Source organism: Scyliorhinus canicula, chromosome 13 (assembly GCF_902713615.1).
Source record: "Scyliorhinus canicula chromosome 13, sScyCan1.1, whole genome shotgun sequence".
NCBI classification, from domain to species: domain Eukaryota; kingdom Metazoa; phylum Chordata; class Chondrichthyes; order Carcharhiniformes; family Scyliorhinidae; genus Scyliorhinus; species Scyliorhinus canicula.
Window position 1 is genome coordinate 138,251,244 of NC_052158.1, and position 17,252 is coordinate 138,268,495.

A 17,252-nucleotide genomic window follows, 5' to 3' on the forward strand; every position below is an offset into this window, starting at 1 on the left:
CGCCGACCTGTGAAACCCTTACTGCTCTCTGAGTAAAGAACCTACCTCTGACATCTGTCTATATCTATCTCCCCTCATGCTATCTTTGGGTTGTGGGGGTGAAACCCACGCAGACATGGGGAGAATGCGCAAACTCCACACAGACAGTGACCCAGAGCCGGGATTTGAACCCAGGTCCTTAGTGCCGCAGTCCCAGTGCTAACCACTGCGCCACATGCCGCCCTCTCCAAGGGAAGTTTAAGGAGCTTAAATTAATACAGTAATGCAGTTGAACTGTAGCCCGAGCTAAACGTAAACGTTGAAAACTCAATTCAGTGTGTTACATTTTAACAGGTAATTGTTAAGCAAAATTTTATGACACAAGGAGCTCACATGATACGCATTATCCTAAGACCTGATAAAAACTGATCTTACAATCCTGTCGATGCATGCGTTCTGCCGCGTAAAACAAATGATCCAAGGAGGTGATTAAAAACATTAGTTCCTCAGCCTTACCCATATCTGTAACTAAACAAGAGCCCGGTTTGTTACAGATACACTGTCACTTACGTGTTTTGCCATTGTACCTGCACCAAGTCAAGTACGCCAAGTCCAAAGTTCGCCAAGGCCCTCAGACGCTAACAAAAGTGATAGTTCCAGCAATCAGCTTCTTTTACAGCACCAGGATGTCCTGTTGGAAATAAGGTTTTGCTTTAAAAATTAAACTGGTAATGCTACAATATAGCCGTCAAGATAGGAATACAGGGCTGGATGTACACAGAGCCTCACTGCCTTCAAAATGGCAGGTGGGACCCGATTCCAAAATTCTTGACCCCATTCCCGGGGTTTCTCTTTACACAAGGCCCTCTTAAGGGTGCGGGCTTGATCAGGCGGTGAGCCCGCACACCGCATTCACATTCACAACCTGACCGGCTCCTTTGTGGGGACAGGCATGTCCTAGTCCTCTAGAAATTTTCATGGAGTTGGGGGATGCCAGCTTTTGTTTGGAAGAGTTGTGGTTCAGAGATAACCCACTGGGAACCTTTTGAAAGGCGAGATCAAAGATGCTGCCCATGCCTGGCTCCATGTCAACAGATATTCACCCATCCATGACCCGCACACCAAGGGATGCCCCCGAATGCCCCCCCCCCCCCCCCCGCCATGGTCCCCCAAGTCAAGCTAAAGCACTTCAATGCCAATTCACACAGTTTACACTGTATAGAAACAATAAACATGATTATGACAGTAGGCTGAGTAAATAAAACTTTCAAAAGTCATTCATTTGATAACCTCCCACTTTATTTTTAAAAAAATCTTTTTTACTAAAGGCCAAAAGAAATGTCAATTATCCAGATGTTTTGAAGTATCCATAGCAGAAATTGCAAGCATTTGAAACCTCTTCACCTTGTGGAAATAAACATTGGTAAACTGACAGCATAGATCAGAGACGTTTCTGTCAATCAGGCAATGTTTTCCTTGTGGCCCACTTGTTTCAAAAGAAATAAAGAATGCTTCCACTACCCTTTCCTCAAACATTGGAACAGTTTGAATAAATTTAAACATTTTCCCACTAGGTTCATGTCTAAAACATCCTTCCTCAAACTGCTCGACTGTCTGCTTTAACTTCCAGCATTTTAACCTGAAATTCTCCCTCTCCTTTTCCTTGTCTTCCCTTGTTAACCGTTCCATTTCTATGACAAGTTTCATCATTTCAATTTCATTTTCTCTCTCCTCTCTTTCCCTTTCTTTTTGCGTTTCCTGCATATCTAGTTCAGGTTTTTTCATTTCTATTTCCTGCATTTCTAATTGTTTCATTTGTAATTGAATTCTGGCCCATTTAAATGCCTCACTTTTCCCGAAACCTTGGTTCCCCCCAGCCAAAGCTCTCAATTTTAAATGTTTCACTATGCTTTCAATGATGTCAGCTTTCCTCACCACAACAGATAATCCCAACTCCAATTTATCTGCTGATTCAGCCAGCAGACTCTTGGGTTACTTTCTGTAAACCAGTCAGAGTTAAACCTTCCATCTTTAGGAAAGTCTTCGCAATTTCCAAAGCCATTTTGGATTCTAACCGCCACAACATCCCTCACAGTAACTCTAATTCCTGTTGTCCAGTACCTCAGCACCTAACTTACTCTTTTAAAAGCATTCATCGATCCCACCATTTACCTATAAATCACAGAACAAGCTTTACTCTTCAGCATCCAGTAACCTGCTTTCCATGTTTCAAAATATCGCAAGTGCCAAGGTGCCACGCTGGCACTTTTCTCGTGATGAGGATCGGGCCCGAGAGTGTGGGTGAGGGTGCAGGGAGGACCTAACGACTCCCTTATAAGTGAGTTGGGGCTTTGGAAGGGGGTTCAGGGATCGAGACATTGGGACAGCGTTTAAGAATGGCGCCCCAATTTCCTTCTGCACAGAGGAGCTCCTGCGAGCGGAATCCTCAGTGTAGAAAATGGGACTAACTGCGGCCTTGTCACAGGCGTTCTCCGTTGAGGCCCTGAATCTACCCGAATGGACATTTATTAACAGGGCTGGACAGACTAGGTGTAGGGAGGAGGCTGGGGAGTCTAGAACCAGGGGACACAGTCTCAGGATATGGGGTGGACCATTTAGGGCTGAGAGTTTCTTCACCCAAAGGGCAGTGAACCTGTGGAATTCTCCACCACAAAAGGCTGTGGAGGCCAAGTCACTGAAACACGTTCAAGGAAGAGGTAGATAACCTTTCAGATTTTGATGGCATCAAGGGATATGGGGAGAAAGCCGGATAACTGACCACGAGGATCAGTCATGATCATAATGCAGAGCAGAGCAGGATCGAAAGGCCGAATGGCCAACTCCTGCTCCTAGTTTGTATCTTTCTATGTTTTAAACAGCCCACCTCAGCACCCAGACTTACGGGCGCTTTCTCCTCAGGCAGGCGGATCAAGTCAGGAAATTTCCTGACCCCTGCTACCCAACTTGAGGATGAAAATCCAGTTCAATAGAATCAATCTGATTAACATTTACATGACAATTTACAGACCTTTCCAAGAACTTCTTATTAAACATATAAGCTGTCACTAGAAATAAAGTCTGTGCGAGGATGTACATTGGGAATGAATCAATAGTGGAGATGTTACAACAGTTCCAAGCACAAGATTATCCTGATGGCTTTGTGGGGAATAGTGGGTGAGATGCGTTAAGGTGTGGGAAAGGCTGAATATCAGCTCAATAATAGTGCAGGGTGTGTGGTAACTTTGGCTGTTGCAGTGTTTTACTGTGCTCAGTAGATTATGCATCAGGATCAGGACACTTTCATATCTTTGCCAAGTTTTCCCATCCAGTCAAGTAGCCAGTTGTTGCTCTCCAGCATTTCAGCCTTAGGCTGGGATTCTCCAATGTTAGTCCGCCCCACTACCGCTGCTAACGTGGAAGGAGAATCTGGCGCCCAGCCAAATCTCCCAGGCACAGCAGCGGGACCGGAGAATCCCACTGCCATGACGGACAGAGAATCCCACTGCCGGGAACGGACGGAGAATCCCGCTGCCGGTGATGATCCGCAACCGGAATAAATGGGGAGGGTTAGGGGCAAGAAGGGCATCCGGCTGTAAAACCACATTGAAATTTTAAAAAGCAATGTTCGGTCAACCAGTATTGTGGCACCCCCATGTAACATAGAAAAAGCTGCAAGAGAAAGGAAGGTACTTCAAACTTGTTCATCTGCCAGATACCTGAATACAATAAGCGGGAATGAATCAGAGCAGATGAGAGAAGTGAAAGTAGGGGAACGTCTAGGCAATAGTGACCATACTATTAGAACAATAATTGAGGAGGACAAGAACATGATAAAGACCAGGGTTTCTGATTGCAGAAAGCTGATATTGGTGGCTGAAAAGTGAACTTGGGAAAATGAAGTAGACAACAATGATGTTGAACGGAAATGGGAAACATTTAAGACAATATTCAACAGGGCCCAAGAAAAGCATATTCCTTGAAAACACAGCAGCATGTCTCTTCAGCCATTTGCAATAGGCAGAGTATTGACCGCACTCACCCAGCCCATTGCAAGCACAGTACCCAAAATTAGATTTGATTCCCTGATTGTACTACACTTACTAAACAACCCTGAGTGTGCGAGGAATTACACTAACAACCAGTTTAAGATTATCAGTCAGGCTCGCATTTACACTTTCTCGAAGCTGCATATATTTCGAAGCAGGGACCTGTCCTTTGAAAATAGAAAGAGCATGGCCAGGCATTGCGCTTTTTTCAATTGAACAAAAGCTTTGGGGACAACTGTTCCCTGGTGAACTCTCCCACCGCAATAATTTGACCAGAGTCAACTTGACTGGTTTGGATTTAAGCAAAAGCTTGGGGGATAACTGCTCCCTGGACCATTCTCCATGGCAAAGCCTGTACCAATCAAGAGTCCACTTGCGAACCAATCAGCACCCTTTTCTCTTGCAGTATAAATTGCTGTTGCCTTTGAAATTTGGTTTCCTTGCGATTCTCTCCTGATGAGTGCAGGGTGAAAAGGTTCGTCAGCATGTCTCTTTTTCAGCAATTCCCAATATCCGGACTATCAAGCGACAAATGATAAATCATTGCGGCTCTACGAATTATACCCAAAAACTTTGTGACTGTGCATTCAGCTAACAACATGAAAGGTATTAATTCCTACTTCAAATGTGTCCTAAAGTTCAAAAAAATGTGAAAAATACCAGCAGATTACTCTATATTAGCCAAATTTATCCTATAATTAATGCTTCCATTTGCATTTTAATCTGTGTACTAATCTATTACAATTCAATTCAAAGGTAAAAGCACCATCAAAGTGTAGGATCACTGCCAAAAGAACCATTCCAAAATTAGCAGGAAGTAGGCGGTAATATTTAACACCACATTGTGGATTTTGGTCATAGTCTTTTTTCCCCTTTAATGTGAAGTGGAATTTGATCTCAAAAGTTGGCTTTGTGCACCTGGACACCACTGTACAAAGTTAAAACAGCAGAACAACCAATTCAGAATAGTTCATACACCAGTCCTCATTGTTAAAAAAGTCAAAACAAATAGCAATTCTATATTTCTCGCTGCCAATTTATACGAACAATGTCCAGACAATTATTTACGATCACGGCAATGAAGTAAAATTGGTACAGTTTTAGCCAAATAGCAGATGTTTCCCCAACCTGCTATGCACCACCATCACAGAGGGGTCTCACACCCAATAAAGCAACATACAGGAGGAGAACTGATGTGTGGCAACGGGATACAGGACAATATTTTTTTTTTTTTAATTTAGTGTACCCAATTAATCTTTTCCAATTAAGGGGCAATTTAGCGTGGCCAATCCACCTAGCTTGCACATCTTTGGGTTGTGGGGTCAAAACCCACGCAAACACGGGGAGAATGTACAAACTCCACACAGTGACCCAGAGCCGGGATCGAACCTGGGACCTCGGCGCCGTGAGGCCCCGCCGTGAAGGGTTAACCCGCTGAGCCACCGTGTTGCCGATACAGGACAATCTTAATCTTTTTGTACCATGGAGACATAGCCAAACGAAAATTGGTCCTGTGGTACAGTTCCTGAACTAGCAGACAATGGGGAAAAAATTGAAGTAAATATTTTTTAAATGGCAACCAAGCGTAATGGACAGGTATTGAATTTCAATCTCAACAACAAATTCAAAAGGGGCCTTTCTAAAACGTGTCTTTAACATAGAAAAACATCCCAAGCTGACTCATGGGAGCATCAGCAAACAAAATCTGACCTTGAGCCACCGGAGGACGGATGTTAGGTCAGATGACCAGGCGCTCAGCCAGAGGGGTAGGTTTTGAGGAATGGCTTAAATGAGGAAATTGGGGCAAAGAGGTATTGGGAAGGAGTTTATGAGATTACAACAGAATTGTGAGATGCAAAAACAATGGAGAAGCTGGAAAGAAGAATTCTAAAAAGGTTGATACCAGAATTCAGCGGTTATAATGATCAAGGAGAACTGAATATAATGGGGCTCTTTACTCTAGCAGAGAGATGACTGAAGGGGTGACGTAAGAGGTCTCTCTAGCCAAGGGAAAGAATCTTGCCGCATCTACCCTGCCAAGCCCTCTCAGAATCATACATGTTTCAATGAGATGATCTCTTGTTCTTCTATAGCAGAATTGCTTCACAGCTCTAGGGTCCCAGGTTCGATTCCGGCTTGGGTCACTGACTGTGCGGAGTCTACACATTCTCCCCGTGTGTGCGTGGGTTTCCTCCGGGTGCTCCGGTTTCCTCCCACAGTCCAAAGATGTGCAGGTTAGGTGGATTGGCCATGATAAATTGCCCTTAGTGTCCAAAATTGCCCTTAGTGTTGGGTGGGGTTACTGCGTTTGGGGATAGGGTGGAGGTGTTGACCTTGGGTAGGGTGCTCTTTCCAAGAGCCGGTGCAGACTCAATGGGCCGAATGGCCTCCCTTCTGCACTGTAAATTCAATGCTAATTCAATGCTAAGTTTGGGCCTTGCAGTCGACTGAATCTCTCCTCAAAGGACAACCCTCTCATCCCAGGAATCAAATCTAGTAACATTCCAGATTTTGAAGCAAGTATATCCTTCATTAAGTACGTACAAAGGTCAAAACTGTACACAGGTATACGTAGGCAAATGAAGTAGGGTGGGAGGCTCGGCTGGACCAGAAATAATGTCAAGCACCAAATGGACTGAATGGCCCATTTCTGCTCTGCAAATTCTATGCTGTTATGGGCCAGCGTTTAGAGAACCCCAAAGTGTATCATGGAGTTCACCTGAACCACAACTTTTAATAGATTGTGGTATGGGGAGCACACGGCCCACGCTACAGGTGTAGTACAGCAGAAATGGAAAAGTATTTTTTAAAGCAAAACAATGTTTATTCTATGAACTTAAGTTAACCTTTTTAAAACGAACAGTGAAAATCTTAGCAACCATTGATTCAAATACAACCCCCAAAGACTACAATACTAAGTAATCCTTTAAGCTTTCCTTTTAACATCCATACGACTTACAAACAAAACCTTTAACAGAAGCACATCAGGTTAAAGTCATTACTGAAAACATTTATAATTCTGAATTCACCAAATGATCAAGAGATAGTCTTTTGATGGCAGAGAGAACAGCAGTACACCTGCTTGGTCTGGCTTCTCCAACACCGAATATGAAACTAAAACACACCCTGCAGCAAACAGCCTAACACAAGTAAAAAGCTGACAGAGAGCCCAGGCTCCACCCACACTCTGACATCACTGATAAACACCCATTTCTTAAAGGTACATTTCTTAAACACCCATTTCTTAAAGGTACTCTCACATGACAATTCATATCATTTTCTTTAATCGAGTCACGAGCCATAAGGAGTTTAACAAAAATGTAGCCAGTCAAAAATCTTCTCCCAGCAATAACTTGATACCAACACTGCAAGTTTCACCAGTTGGCTATGAAGCTTGATCAAGGGGACAAAGTACTTTTGAAAAAACGCAAAATTGTGTGTCCAGGTAGGTTTATGACAACCAGTTATTTTCAAATCTGATCAACTGTTATTCAAATCCAGGATGTCCTAGTAACTGTCTTCACAAATGTTTAAGGAGCATGTCGCTATTTAAATCAGAGAGAGTTTAAACTTCTGCAAGATACAGTTTAGTCTATCACAGAGGTTAAATCTTACAAAGAGGAAAGAAACATAGTAAATATAAAAGTTCTTTGGTAAAGTAAAGTTTAACATTTGATCTGGAACTTTTATTCCTTTCTTTCCGAGAAGCTGCACAGGGTTTTTACTGTAAACATGCAAAGTCTACAATTCATTACTGATAACGGATACACTTGTTTCATTGAATAGGTTTATTTGATAGTTTGAAGCTAAAATTAAGTCTCGGTTTACTGAAGAGAGAAGAGCTAGCTAATGGAGCCATAAGTTAACTTCAGTAGAAAATAGTCAACGTAAGAGGATGTTCACCAAAAGAGAAAATGCTGGAAAATCTCAGCAGTATCTATAGGGAGAGAAAAGAGCTAACGTTTCAAGTCCAGGTGACCCTTTGTTAAAGCTCAACGAAAGAGGATGTTCGATTCATTTTTCTCCACGTCATCCCAAACGTTGATGTCTACACTAACTGGGGGCCCTCTTGACCAGGCAGCCTGAGACTCGCCTCTCAGGCTAACCCGGGATATAGTGAGCTGGATTTTACCAGCCGTTTGGAGATAGGTTGGGTAGCATGGAGGCTGGCAACGTAGCATGGGAAGACAGGCGTTGGGTGATATGCCAGGCATCTTCCCACAGTTTTACCGCTCTGCTAGTGGCGGGAAAGGTGGCTGACGTCCAACCTGCCTGGAGACCAACTGAGCCACTTAAGTGCCTCACCCCACCTGCACTGACATTTACCCACATTTTGGGGGTCCCTCCGCAGCTTGAAGCATTGCCTACCCTTAGTACAGCAACCCCCCTTCACCAAGGCCTTCCTGGCTGGCTCTGGCACCCCCCAGGTCCCACTTATCTGGTGTGGGGGCAAATGTGTAGCGATGCACCTCATCCTGCAGGAGCAGCCCCAGTAGATGCATACGCATCCCATGGCGCTGTTGAGGCTACAGGCCCTCTGATAGGCCTGCACCTCTTGGGGGGTGAGCAACTGTCCTTTAAAGGAATGACAGCAGTCAACAAGATGTGCCCCCAGGTCCCACAGACTGCGGAAGTGAGTTTACCCTCTCTGCCCCACTTTCAGCCCCAGCAGGGGAAACCCCCGCCACCTTCATGAAATCCAGCCCTGAAAGAGGACTAGAAAAGATATAAAAACATAAGTGAATAAGGGAACGAACGTGTCTCAGTAGCAGAGTACGGCCATTATATTGTGGCATAATAGCATGTTAATGTTTGTATGAGATTCTCTGGCCACTTTTTTAGAGGAGGTATTAACCTGTGGACAGAAGCACAAAACAGTTTTTAAAATTATTATTGAACCAAGCCATTTCCTGGTCTCTGCCGAGAATCTTGATTTCGACATGCTGCGGATGACTGTCAGAACGGAGGAAGAATTATAAAAGTATACAAAATTAAAAAGGAAAGATTAGAATGAGATAACCTGAAAAATCAAAGGAAACCTGTTGATTGACCATTGAGAATCCAAAACATGATCCAAAGCTAAATAAGTAGCTCAAGAGAAAGCACAACATAATAGGTGAAAAATGAATTTAAAAAGCTTTTAAAACTTGCAACACCTCAAAAAGAAAGGAATAAATAGGAGGGAGGCGAAAGAGACAGCAGAACTGCTATATATACACTTCTATAAAGTGCACGTTTTATTAATAATAATAATCGCTTGTCACAAGTAAGCTTCAATGAAGTTACTGTGAAAAGTTCCCAGTCGCCACATTCCGACGGCAGTTCAGGGAGGCTGGAACGGGAATTGAATCCGCGTTGCTGGCCTTGTTCAGCATTACAAGCCGGCTATTTTAGCCCACTGTGCTAAACCAGCCCCTAGAACATAGAACATAGAACATAGAACAGTACAGCACAGAACAGGCCCTTCAGCCCTCAATGTTGTGCCGAGCCATGATCACCCTACTCAAACCCACATATCCACCCTATACCCGTAACCCAACAACCCCCCCTTAACCTTACTTTTATTAGGACACTACGGGCAATTTAGCATGGCCAATCCACCTAACCCGCACATCTTTGGACTGTGGGAGGAAACCGGAGCACCCGGAGGAAACCCACGCACACAGGGGGAGGACGTGCAGACTCCACACAGACAGTGACCCAGCCGGGAATCGAACCTGGGACCCTGGAGCTGTGAAGCATTTATGCTAACCACCATGCTACCCTGCTGCCTTAAGCCCCTAGTTGGGGCTGTTTTCATATCTTTACTACTATTAAATGCCTATTGGCCCACAACTGTAGCTTACTCAAGTCAGGCAAGGCAAGAGTGCGATGAAATACTCTCCACTTCCCTGGATGACTTCTGCTCCAACAACAGTCAAAAAGCTCAACACCATCCAGGTTGAAAGCAGCCTGCTTGTCTGGCACCCCATCCATCACCGAAGCAACGGTGTGTAACATCCACAAGATGCACTGCTGCAATTCACCAAAGCTCCTTCAATAGCACCTTCTATATCCGTGACCTCCACAAGCTAGGAAGTCCAAGAGCGACAGATGCATGGGAACACCACTACCTGCAAGTTTCCCTCCACACCACACTGCGTCTGAAAAAGGGTGGAAAAATAAGCCCAGCAATTATAAGCCATTCACATAAAATGCCGTTTTAACTAATTTGCTGGAGTTTTGAAAGGGAGACAGAGAGGGTTGATGAGGACAATGTTGCTGAAGTGGTGTACATGGACTTCCAAAAGGTATTTGATACAATGCCACACAACAGACTTGTGAGTAAAGTTACAGCTCAAGGAATAAAAGGGACAGTGGCGGGGACCATGTGATGCGGTGGGTGGGAAAAGCAACTTTTCCACGGGCTCTGGTACTACTCTTCTTGTAATCCTTCTTTTATCTTGTTTGTGCGGCACTTGCTTGCCTAATGCGGGACTTAATACGCCGAGGTATGTCTCTAGAAGATATCTGAAGGAGTGTTGGAAAAAAAATGCCAAGGAATTCTAAGAAATCTGACGATAAAAGGGAACAGTCAGATGCAACGGGGGTGGAACTCTCTTTTCAATATGGCGATCTGATTCTCGAGCGGGCTCTCGCCTGGTGCCTTCGAAAGTGCTGCAAATGATGACTGCGGACATTATCAGAGTAATAGATTACAAATTCGGCTTGTTGTCACCGAATAGAAGTGTTCATGAGACCGAGCTGAAGAATATTATTAAAAGGCTTGATGAAATGAAGGAAAGAATCCTGACCATTGTAAATGTTGCGTCCTCGGCTGAAGCTCACATTCAACCCTTAGAAAACCAGCTAGGTGGCATGTCAAAAATCCTGGCAGATTTAGAGAACTGAGGCCGGAAGAAAGACTGTCTGGGTTGTCGGTCTGCCAGAAGGAGTGGAGGGTAAGATTCCAGTTAAGTTTATTGAGAGCTGGCTGCCACATTCCCTTAAGACTGGGAGTTTCAAGTTGGAAAGGGTATCCTGTCTTTGAGGCCTGGGGACAATCAACATCCTAGGCCCGTAATCGTTCGTCTACATAACTTCAAAGATTGTCGGAAGGTTCTGGAGGCGGTGGCGGGACGTGGCTTCATCGGGGGGCATGGATTGCCATTTTTCAGGCAGAGCATAGGGGCTTCGATTAAGTTAGAAAACAGCTCAAGGCAAATCCTATGAAAAGAAAAAAGATCCGGTCTTTTCTTAAGGAGAAGGTGGACATAGCCTTGTTACAGGAGACTCTTTTGGATGACAATGAGCACAAAGTTAAAGCGGGAATGGGTGTGACAGGTCTCCCTCGTCACAAGGAGCAGCAAGTTTGGTCAACAAAAATGTACCCTTCAGGGTGGAGAATTATGTGAAGGATGAACGGGGGGTGGGGGGTATACATGTGATTATTAAATGGCTTGTATACAGCAAATCTGTCTCAGTAATGAAGATGTATGGAACTCCTAATCACCCACTGGAGTTTGTTACTAAATTCTACATGGACTTCACAGAGCTGGTTTCGACACCAATTTTTTTGTAAGCGGGGACTTTTGTCATTTGAATCCTTTGATGGATACACTCTCAGTAACCAGAAATCCCCCCACTCACTCTGCAAGCAAGCGCACTAGCATCAGTATGTGAGGGGATGGGATACCTAGATGAGGACTTTACATCCTAGAAATAAATCATTTACATTTCTCTCAGCCCCTCATCAACGTCAAACTGCAATTGATTACTTCTCTGTGCCTGGGTCAATCCTACATTTGGTATCCTCCGGTTTCCTGTCTCGGGACTTACCCCACCCCCGATCTAGGTCATGGCATTTTGACATGTCTTCGCTTATTTTACGAAAGAATTCGAGCTTTTGTACTGAGTCAATTACCCTTCTGATGTGACCACCTCTATTTTGTGGGAGACCTGCAAGGCTCATATACTAGGGCATTGGATAGTTCTTATACAGCGAACAAAGAGTGTAGAATGCTTGAAAACCAACGATGGTTAGAGGCTAGATTGGCTGAATTGGAGGAAGAGTATAGGAGGGATCCTAACCGGCAGTTGTTGAGGAAGGTCACGCAGCTCGAGTGGCTCTTGATTACTTGTTGACCCAGCGGGCTGAGAGAAGTCTGAAGTTGGCGCAGCAAAAATTCTATGAATTCAGGAACAAGCCGAATAAATACTTGAAATTTTTGACTAAGAGGGCTGATTCTAGGGTTTTAGGTTTAGAATGCCATTCGAGTCCACCAGCACCCTCTGTGCGTGATCCTAAGGGTCATAGACTAATTAAAACCAAAGACACTAATAGGGCATATTGGGATTTTTATGTTGAACTGTATAGATCAGGCCAGTCTGGAGATGTATTGACAGATATACAGGGCCTCTTCTCTTCCCTCGAGCTCCCTACAGCATCGGAGGATCAATGATTGGTCCTTAATGCTCCTATCTCTTAAAAATAAAGAGGTGGCTATGGTTATAGGCAGGGATTTCAAGTTCAGGGTCACGACCCACGGGTTGCGGGCAGGTGTCGGAAGGGTCGCAGAGCGATCGGTTGCTGCGTTCCCGATCGTGGGAGAAGCGCCCAACGACCGCGACTGGCTGTTTAAAGTTTAGATTTAGAATGCCGTACGAGTCTACCAGCACCCGCAGCATTTTGCCTTGCTCCATCTGATTGCCACCCAGATTATTCAATGTGTGACTAGCTTTTCTAATGTCTCATCCGGCGGCCCATTGTTCCGCTGACCAATAGGAGGAGGTGGGGGAGCGTGGAGGATGGTTTGACAATTAGAAAGGGGATCTAAACTGACTTCCACTCTCTCCATCATCCAGCGCAGTCCAGACTTTCTGGACCATGGATTCGATATCTGGAGAGATGGAAGCATTTGTATGCTGAGAGATATGTTCACTGGTGCCTCTCGGTCATCCTTTAAGCAGCTATGCCAACAATTTGACATTCCAAGACACTCCTTTTTCAAGTAACTGCAACACAGACTTTATCTTGAATAAGATAACTTTGCATGTCGACTCTTCTGTTTCCTCGGTAGAATAAAATCCTGATTTCTGCAGAGCTCAAACAGTCAATTAGCATGTTTTATGATACCCTGTGTTCTAGACCCTGTGTTCTAGATCCTGTGTTAGTTCATTGGGTACATTGCAGTCTTGGGGAAAAAGCTTGGCAACTAATACTGATGAGAAGACATGAGGTAATGTTTGGGATTATGCCAATAAAATGTTGGTATGCAATAGGACGAATGGAGACTCAGTTCAAGATACCGCACTGCTTGCATATCATGTCAGTTTGAGACACAGGTTTGATCCTGCTCTCTCCCCGATGTACCTAAAGTACCTGGTGGTCATCATGCCAAGTTTAAGACATAGGGGATTTAGCAGGATAAAACCTATGTGCCTAAAGTCCCTGGTAGTCGAGGGTGATTATATACACTGAGAATGGACCTATGTCAAGAATCAATCCAATTGGTCTGGTGTAGCTAAGGAAATTGAGGGGATATTTAACAGGGCCTTAGAATGTTATCCTTTGTTCTTAATTCTGGGTCTTCCACATAGGAGAATTATTGACGTTAATGCAACAAGGCTGTACAATATCGTAATTTTTGCAGCTCAAACAAAAATTCCCTCTGCTCCTGGATCAGCAACAAGTATTCCTCGATTCAAAATTGGCCTAAAAGCCACGCAATGTATTCCTATGAAATTCCTGGCGTCTTTGCTCCGTTCTAGGGCTGATACTTTCTATAAAATGTGGGACCCCGATCTCAAATTTATAGGATCTGCTTTGTCTGACTTGCTCCTGCAAGGTTTCCCATGCGCTGCATTGTGAGTTGCCATCTCGCTATGCATAAAGATGTGCATCTTGATGTGATATCATGTTTATAAGACGTAACCACTACCCATCACCCCCCCCCCCCCCCCACATTTTCTGACTGATCCAATCTATAAGTAAATTGGGCCACTAGCTTTTAAGGTGTGTTGTTCTGAATTTATCCCGTCTTTTGCTGTTCTTACGTTTGCAGAAATATTTTTTCTGTGCTGCACCAGTTGTCTTTTCACAGAAACTTCATTGCAGTGTTAATGTCAGCCTTCTTGTGAAACTGAAGATTATTATTATTTTGAAAATGTGTTGCATTACCTGTAAAAAAAAATGATAAAACTCTAATAAAAATACATTAAAAAGGGGCAGTGGCAATAATAATATATTAGTTAAGTGACAGGAAACAGAGGGTAATGGGCAATAGATGGTTTTCAGGCTGAAGGAAGCTTTGTACTAGAGCTCCTCAGGGGTCAGTGTTTGATTTCTTGATTTTCCTGATATATATTGGGCCTTTCTGTACAGGGCACAATTTTGAAGTTTGCAGACGATACAAAAGTTGGAAGCATTTGAACTTTGAGGATAGTGTGGAACTTCAAAAGGGCATAGACAAGTTGGTGGAATGAAGGGGCAGGTGGCAGATGAAATTCCGTTCTGAGAAATGTGAAATGATTCGGTTTGGTAGGAAGAGAATGGAGAGACAATATAAAATAAAGGGCATAATTCTGATGGGGTACAGGTGCAGAGAAACCTGGTTAAATATGTGGATAGATCACTGAAGGTGGCAAGACAGGTTGAGCACGCAGTTAATAAAGTATACAGTATCCTGGGCTTCATTAATAAGGGCACAGAATGCGAGAGCAAGGAGGTTATGTTGAATTTGTAAAAGGCGGAGAGGAGATTTGATACAGCTATTCAAAATCATGAGAGGTCTGGGCAGAGTAGAGAGGGAGAAACTGTTCCCACTTCTGAAAGGATCGGGAACAAGAGGATCCAGATTTAAAGTAATTAGCAAAAGAAGTTTATGAGCATCAAGCAGGGGCAGACCATTGGGCCCATCAAGCCTGCCCCGCCATTTAATAAGATCATTGCTGATCAGATGGTAACCTCAAATCTGCCCTCTGCCTAACCCCCTGATAACCTATCACCCCTTCGCTTACCAGAAATATATCCACCTCTGCCTTAAAAATATTCAGACTCTGCTTCCATCACCTTTCCAGGAACAGAGTTCCAAAGACTCACGACCCTCTAAAGAAAACATTTTGTCTCACCTCCGTTTTAAGTGGGCGATACCTCATTTTTAAACAGACCACTAGTTCTAGATTCTCCCACAAGAGGAAACATCCTCTCCACATCCACCCCTCATGATCTTAGATGTTTCAATCAAGTTGCCTCTTACTCTTCTAAATTCCAGTGGATATAATCCTAGCCTGCCCAACCTTTCTCTTCAGACATCCCGCCCATTCTAGGTACTGCTGTGTTGTACTTCTTTGGGTAGCATAAGCTGCTTCCTTGATGTATGCTTTGACAAAGGAAGGTCCAGACTTTGTAATGAGTTCAATATGTTTATTGAACTATTAACACAGTTCTTAAATGAGTTTGTCTCTCCTGCTAATCTAACTGTAGTAACTCAGTCTAACTAAACCAGTCTGCTCTAAGCCATGTGCTGGGTGACGATTCTGATCAACCCTGATGTACTCGCTAGATGTCTGTCTGTGGAAAGAGACAGAGCATGTGTGCCCTGTCCTTTTATATGGGTTGTGTAATGCCCCCTTGTGGTAATGCCACCTCTGGGTGTCTTGACTGCTCATTGGTTGTGTCCTATTCTAAGTGTTCATTAGCTGCATGTTTGCATATCGTGATATCTCCGGTGCTCCCTCGAGTGTTTACTTAGTTGTAGTGTATTTACATTAACCCCTTGTGTGTATACAGTGATGCATATCACCACAGGTACTACTCTGGTAAAACTTCTCTGAATTGACTCCAACGCATCCACATCCTTCCTTAGGTAAGGTGGCTAACACTGTACACCAGCATTTCCCAAACTGGGTTCTGTGCTGGGTCCGGCGTTTTCAAATTTGAAAAAGGATTGTCCATCCAGCTTGTCCAATCAGAGGTGGATTGTGTCAGCCTATCGGCAGCCAATACACTGAGAAGCCAGCCTCTGATTGGGTGAGCTGGAAATACTGCCAAAGTGGGATGAATGTAGGAATTTCAGATGTACTGTATAATAAGTATTTGGTGCAGTGAGGGTTAAACGCCTGGGTTAGAGACTGCTGTAGTCTTGTAAAATAACCGTGATTTGAAAGATTGAGAGCCAGGAGGGCAATTAAACCATTGTAAAAGCCTTGGCCAATGGAATTTTGTTTTGATTTAAGGGGATTCCCTGTGGAGTTAATTATTTTCAGCTAGGTACGGTGATGTTGTTACCGGATGGAGCTCAAGCTATCAGGCATATTGTAGGAAAAGTAGGACAGGGTAGTTCTGGACGAAGCTGTGACCACGGGTGAAGCTGTTAGCTCTCTGCAGCTCAGTTAAAAGAGGTTAACAGTCTTCAAAGCAGTGCAGACTTGTCTGAGAACAAGGGGAAGCTGAATCAAGCTGAGAAACAGCTCCTGAAGACATACAGCCAGAGTTTCTGCATGGGTCTGAAAGGTGACAGATCCTGTCTTTAATGCAGTATCAAGAGATCTCTCTTTCTCAAAGAAATTTCTGTAAAGCCAGTATTTCTGTGTGCCTAGGTAATTGCAGTGGATCGAGAGCTGAGATTTTTATTCCTTGTTTAAGTGGGAATAAAGATAGCAATTAAGGTTATTATATTCACTGTATTGAGTAGTATTGTTGTTATCTTTTGGTGTGATGTTAAAGATATTTAAATACCGTGGGAGTAATAAAGTTTGTTTTAATGTACCATTTCCCTATTTTTTTCATGCAATCAATCCTGGAGTGAGGTAATCCTTTCCTCAGTCTTACAAAATTTAAATAAAATGTTGGGGTTTCTGTCCAGTATCCCAGCCACTGTTGAGGTCTGGTCTGGGATCATAACACTAAGTGAATTTAAAGTCACTTGCAAGGCCAAAGCAAAGGCAACCAGACCACGGAGCCAGGTAGATCAGACCTATGGGGCAGGAGAGGACAGGAGGCGAGGCGGTCTCAGATGGACAAAGCGAGAGAGGTGCAAATGTGTGAGACAAAGAGAGGGTGAGTGTGTGAGAGAAAGAGAGGGTGAGTGTGTGAGGGAAAGAAAAGGGATGAGTGTGTGAGAAAGAGGGGATGTGTGTGAGAGAGGGGGTGAGTGTGAGAGAGAAAGAGGGGCGAGTGTGAGAAAGAGGGAGTGAGTGTGTGAGGGAAAGAGAGGGTGCGTGTGTAAGAGAAAGAGAGGGTGAGTG

At 43.9% G+C, this 17,252-nt stretch overlaps 1 protein-coding gene across 5 annotated transcripts in view; it reads right to left on the reverse strand.

Moving 5' to 3' along the window:
• Positions 1-17,252, reverse strand: part of LOC119975414 (transcription factor Dp-2-like) — a 225,226-nt gene that overhangs the window by 170,662 nt on the left and 37,312 nt on the right. For all 5 annotated transcript variants that reach the window (XM_038815035.1, XM_038815034.1, XM_038815032.1 and 2 more), the window contains exon 2: positions 550-670. Coding sequence is in view for 4 of the 5 variants with exons in the window: in XM_038815034.1 (XP_038670962.1) it covers positions 550-561 (12 nt within the window). In the remaining variant the exon portion in view is untranslated. The remainder of the gene's footprint in view (positions 1-549; positions 671-17,252) is intronic.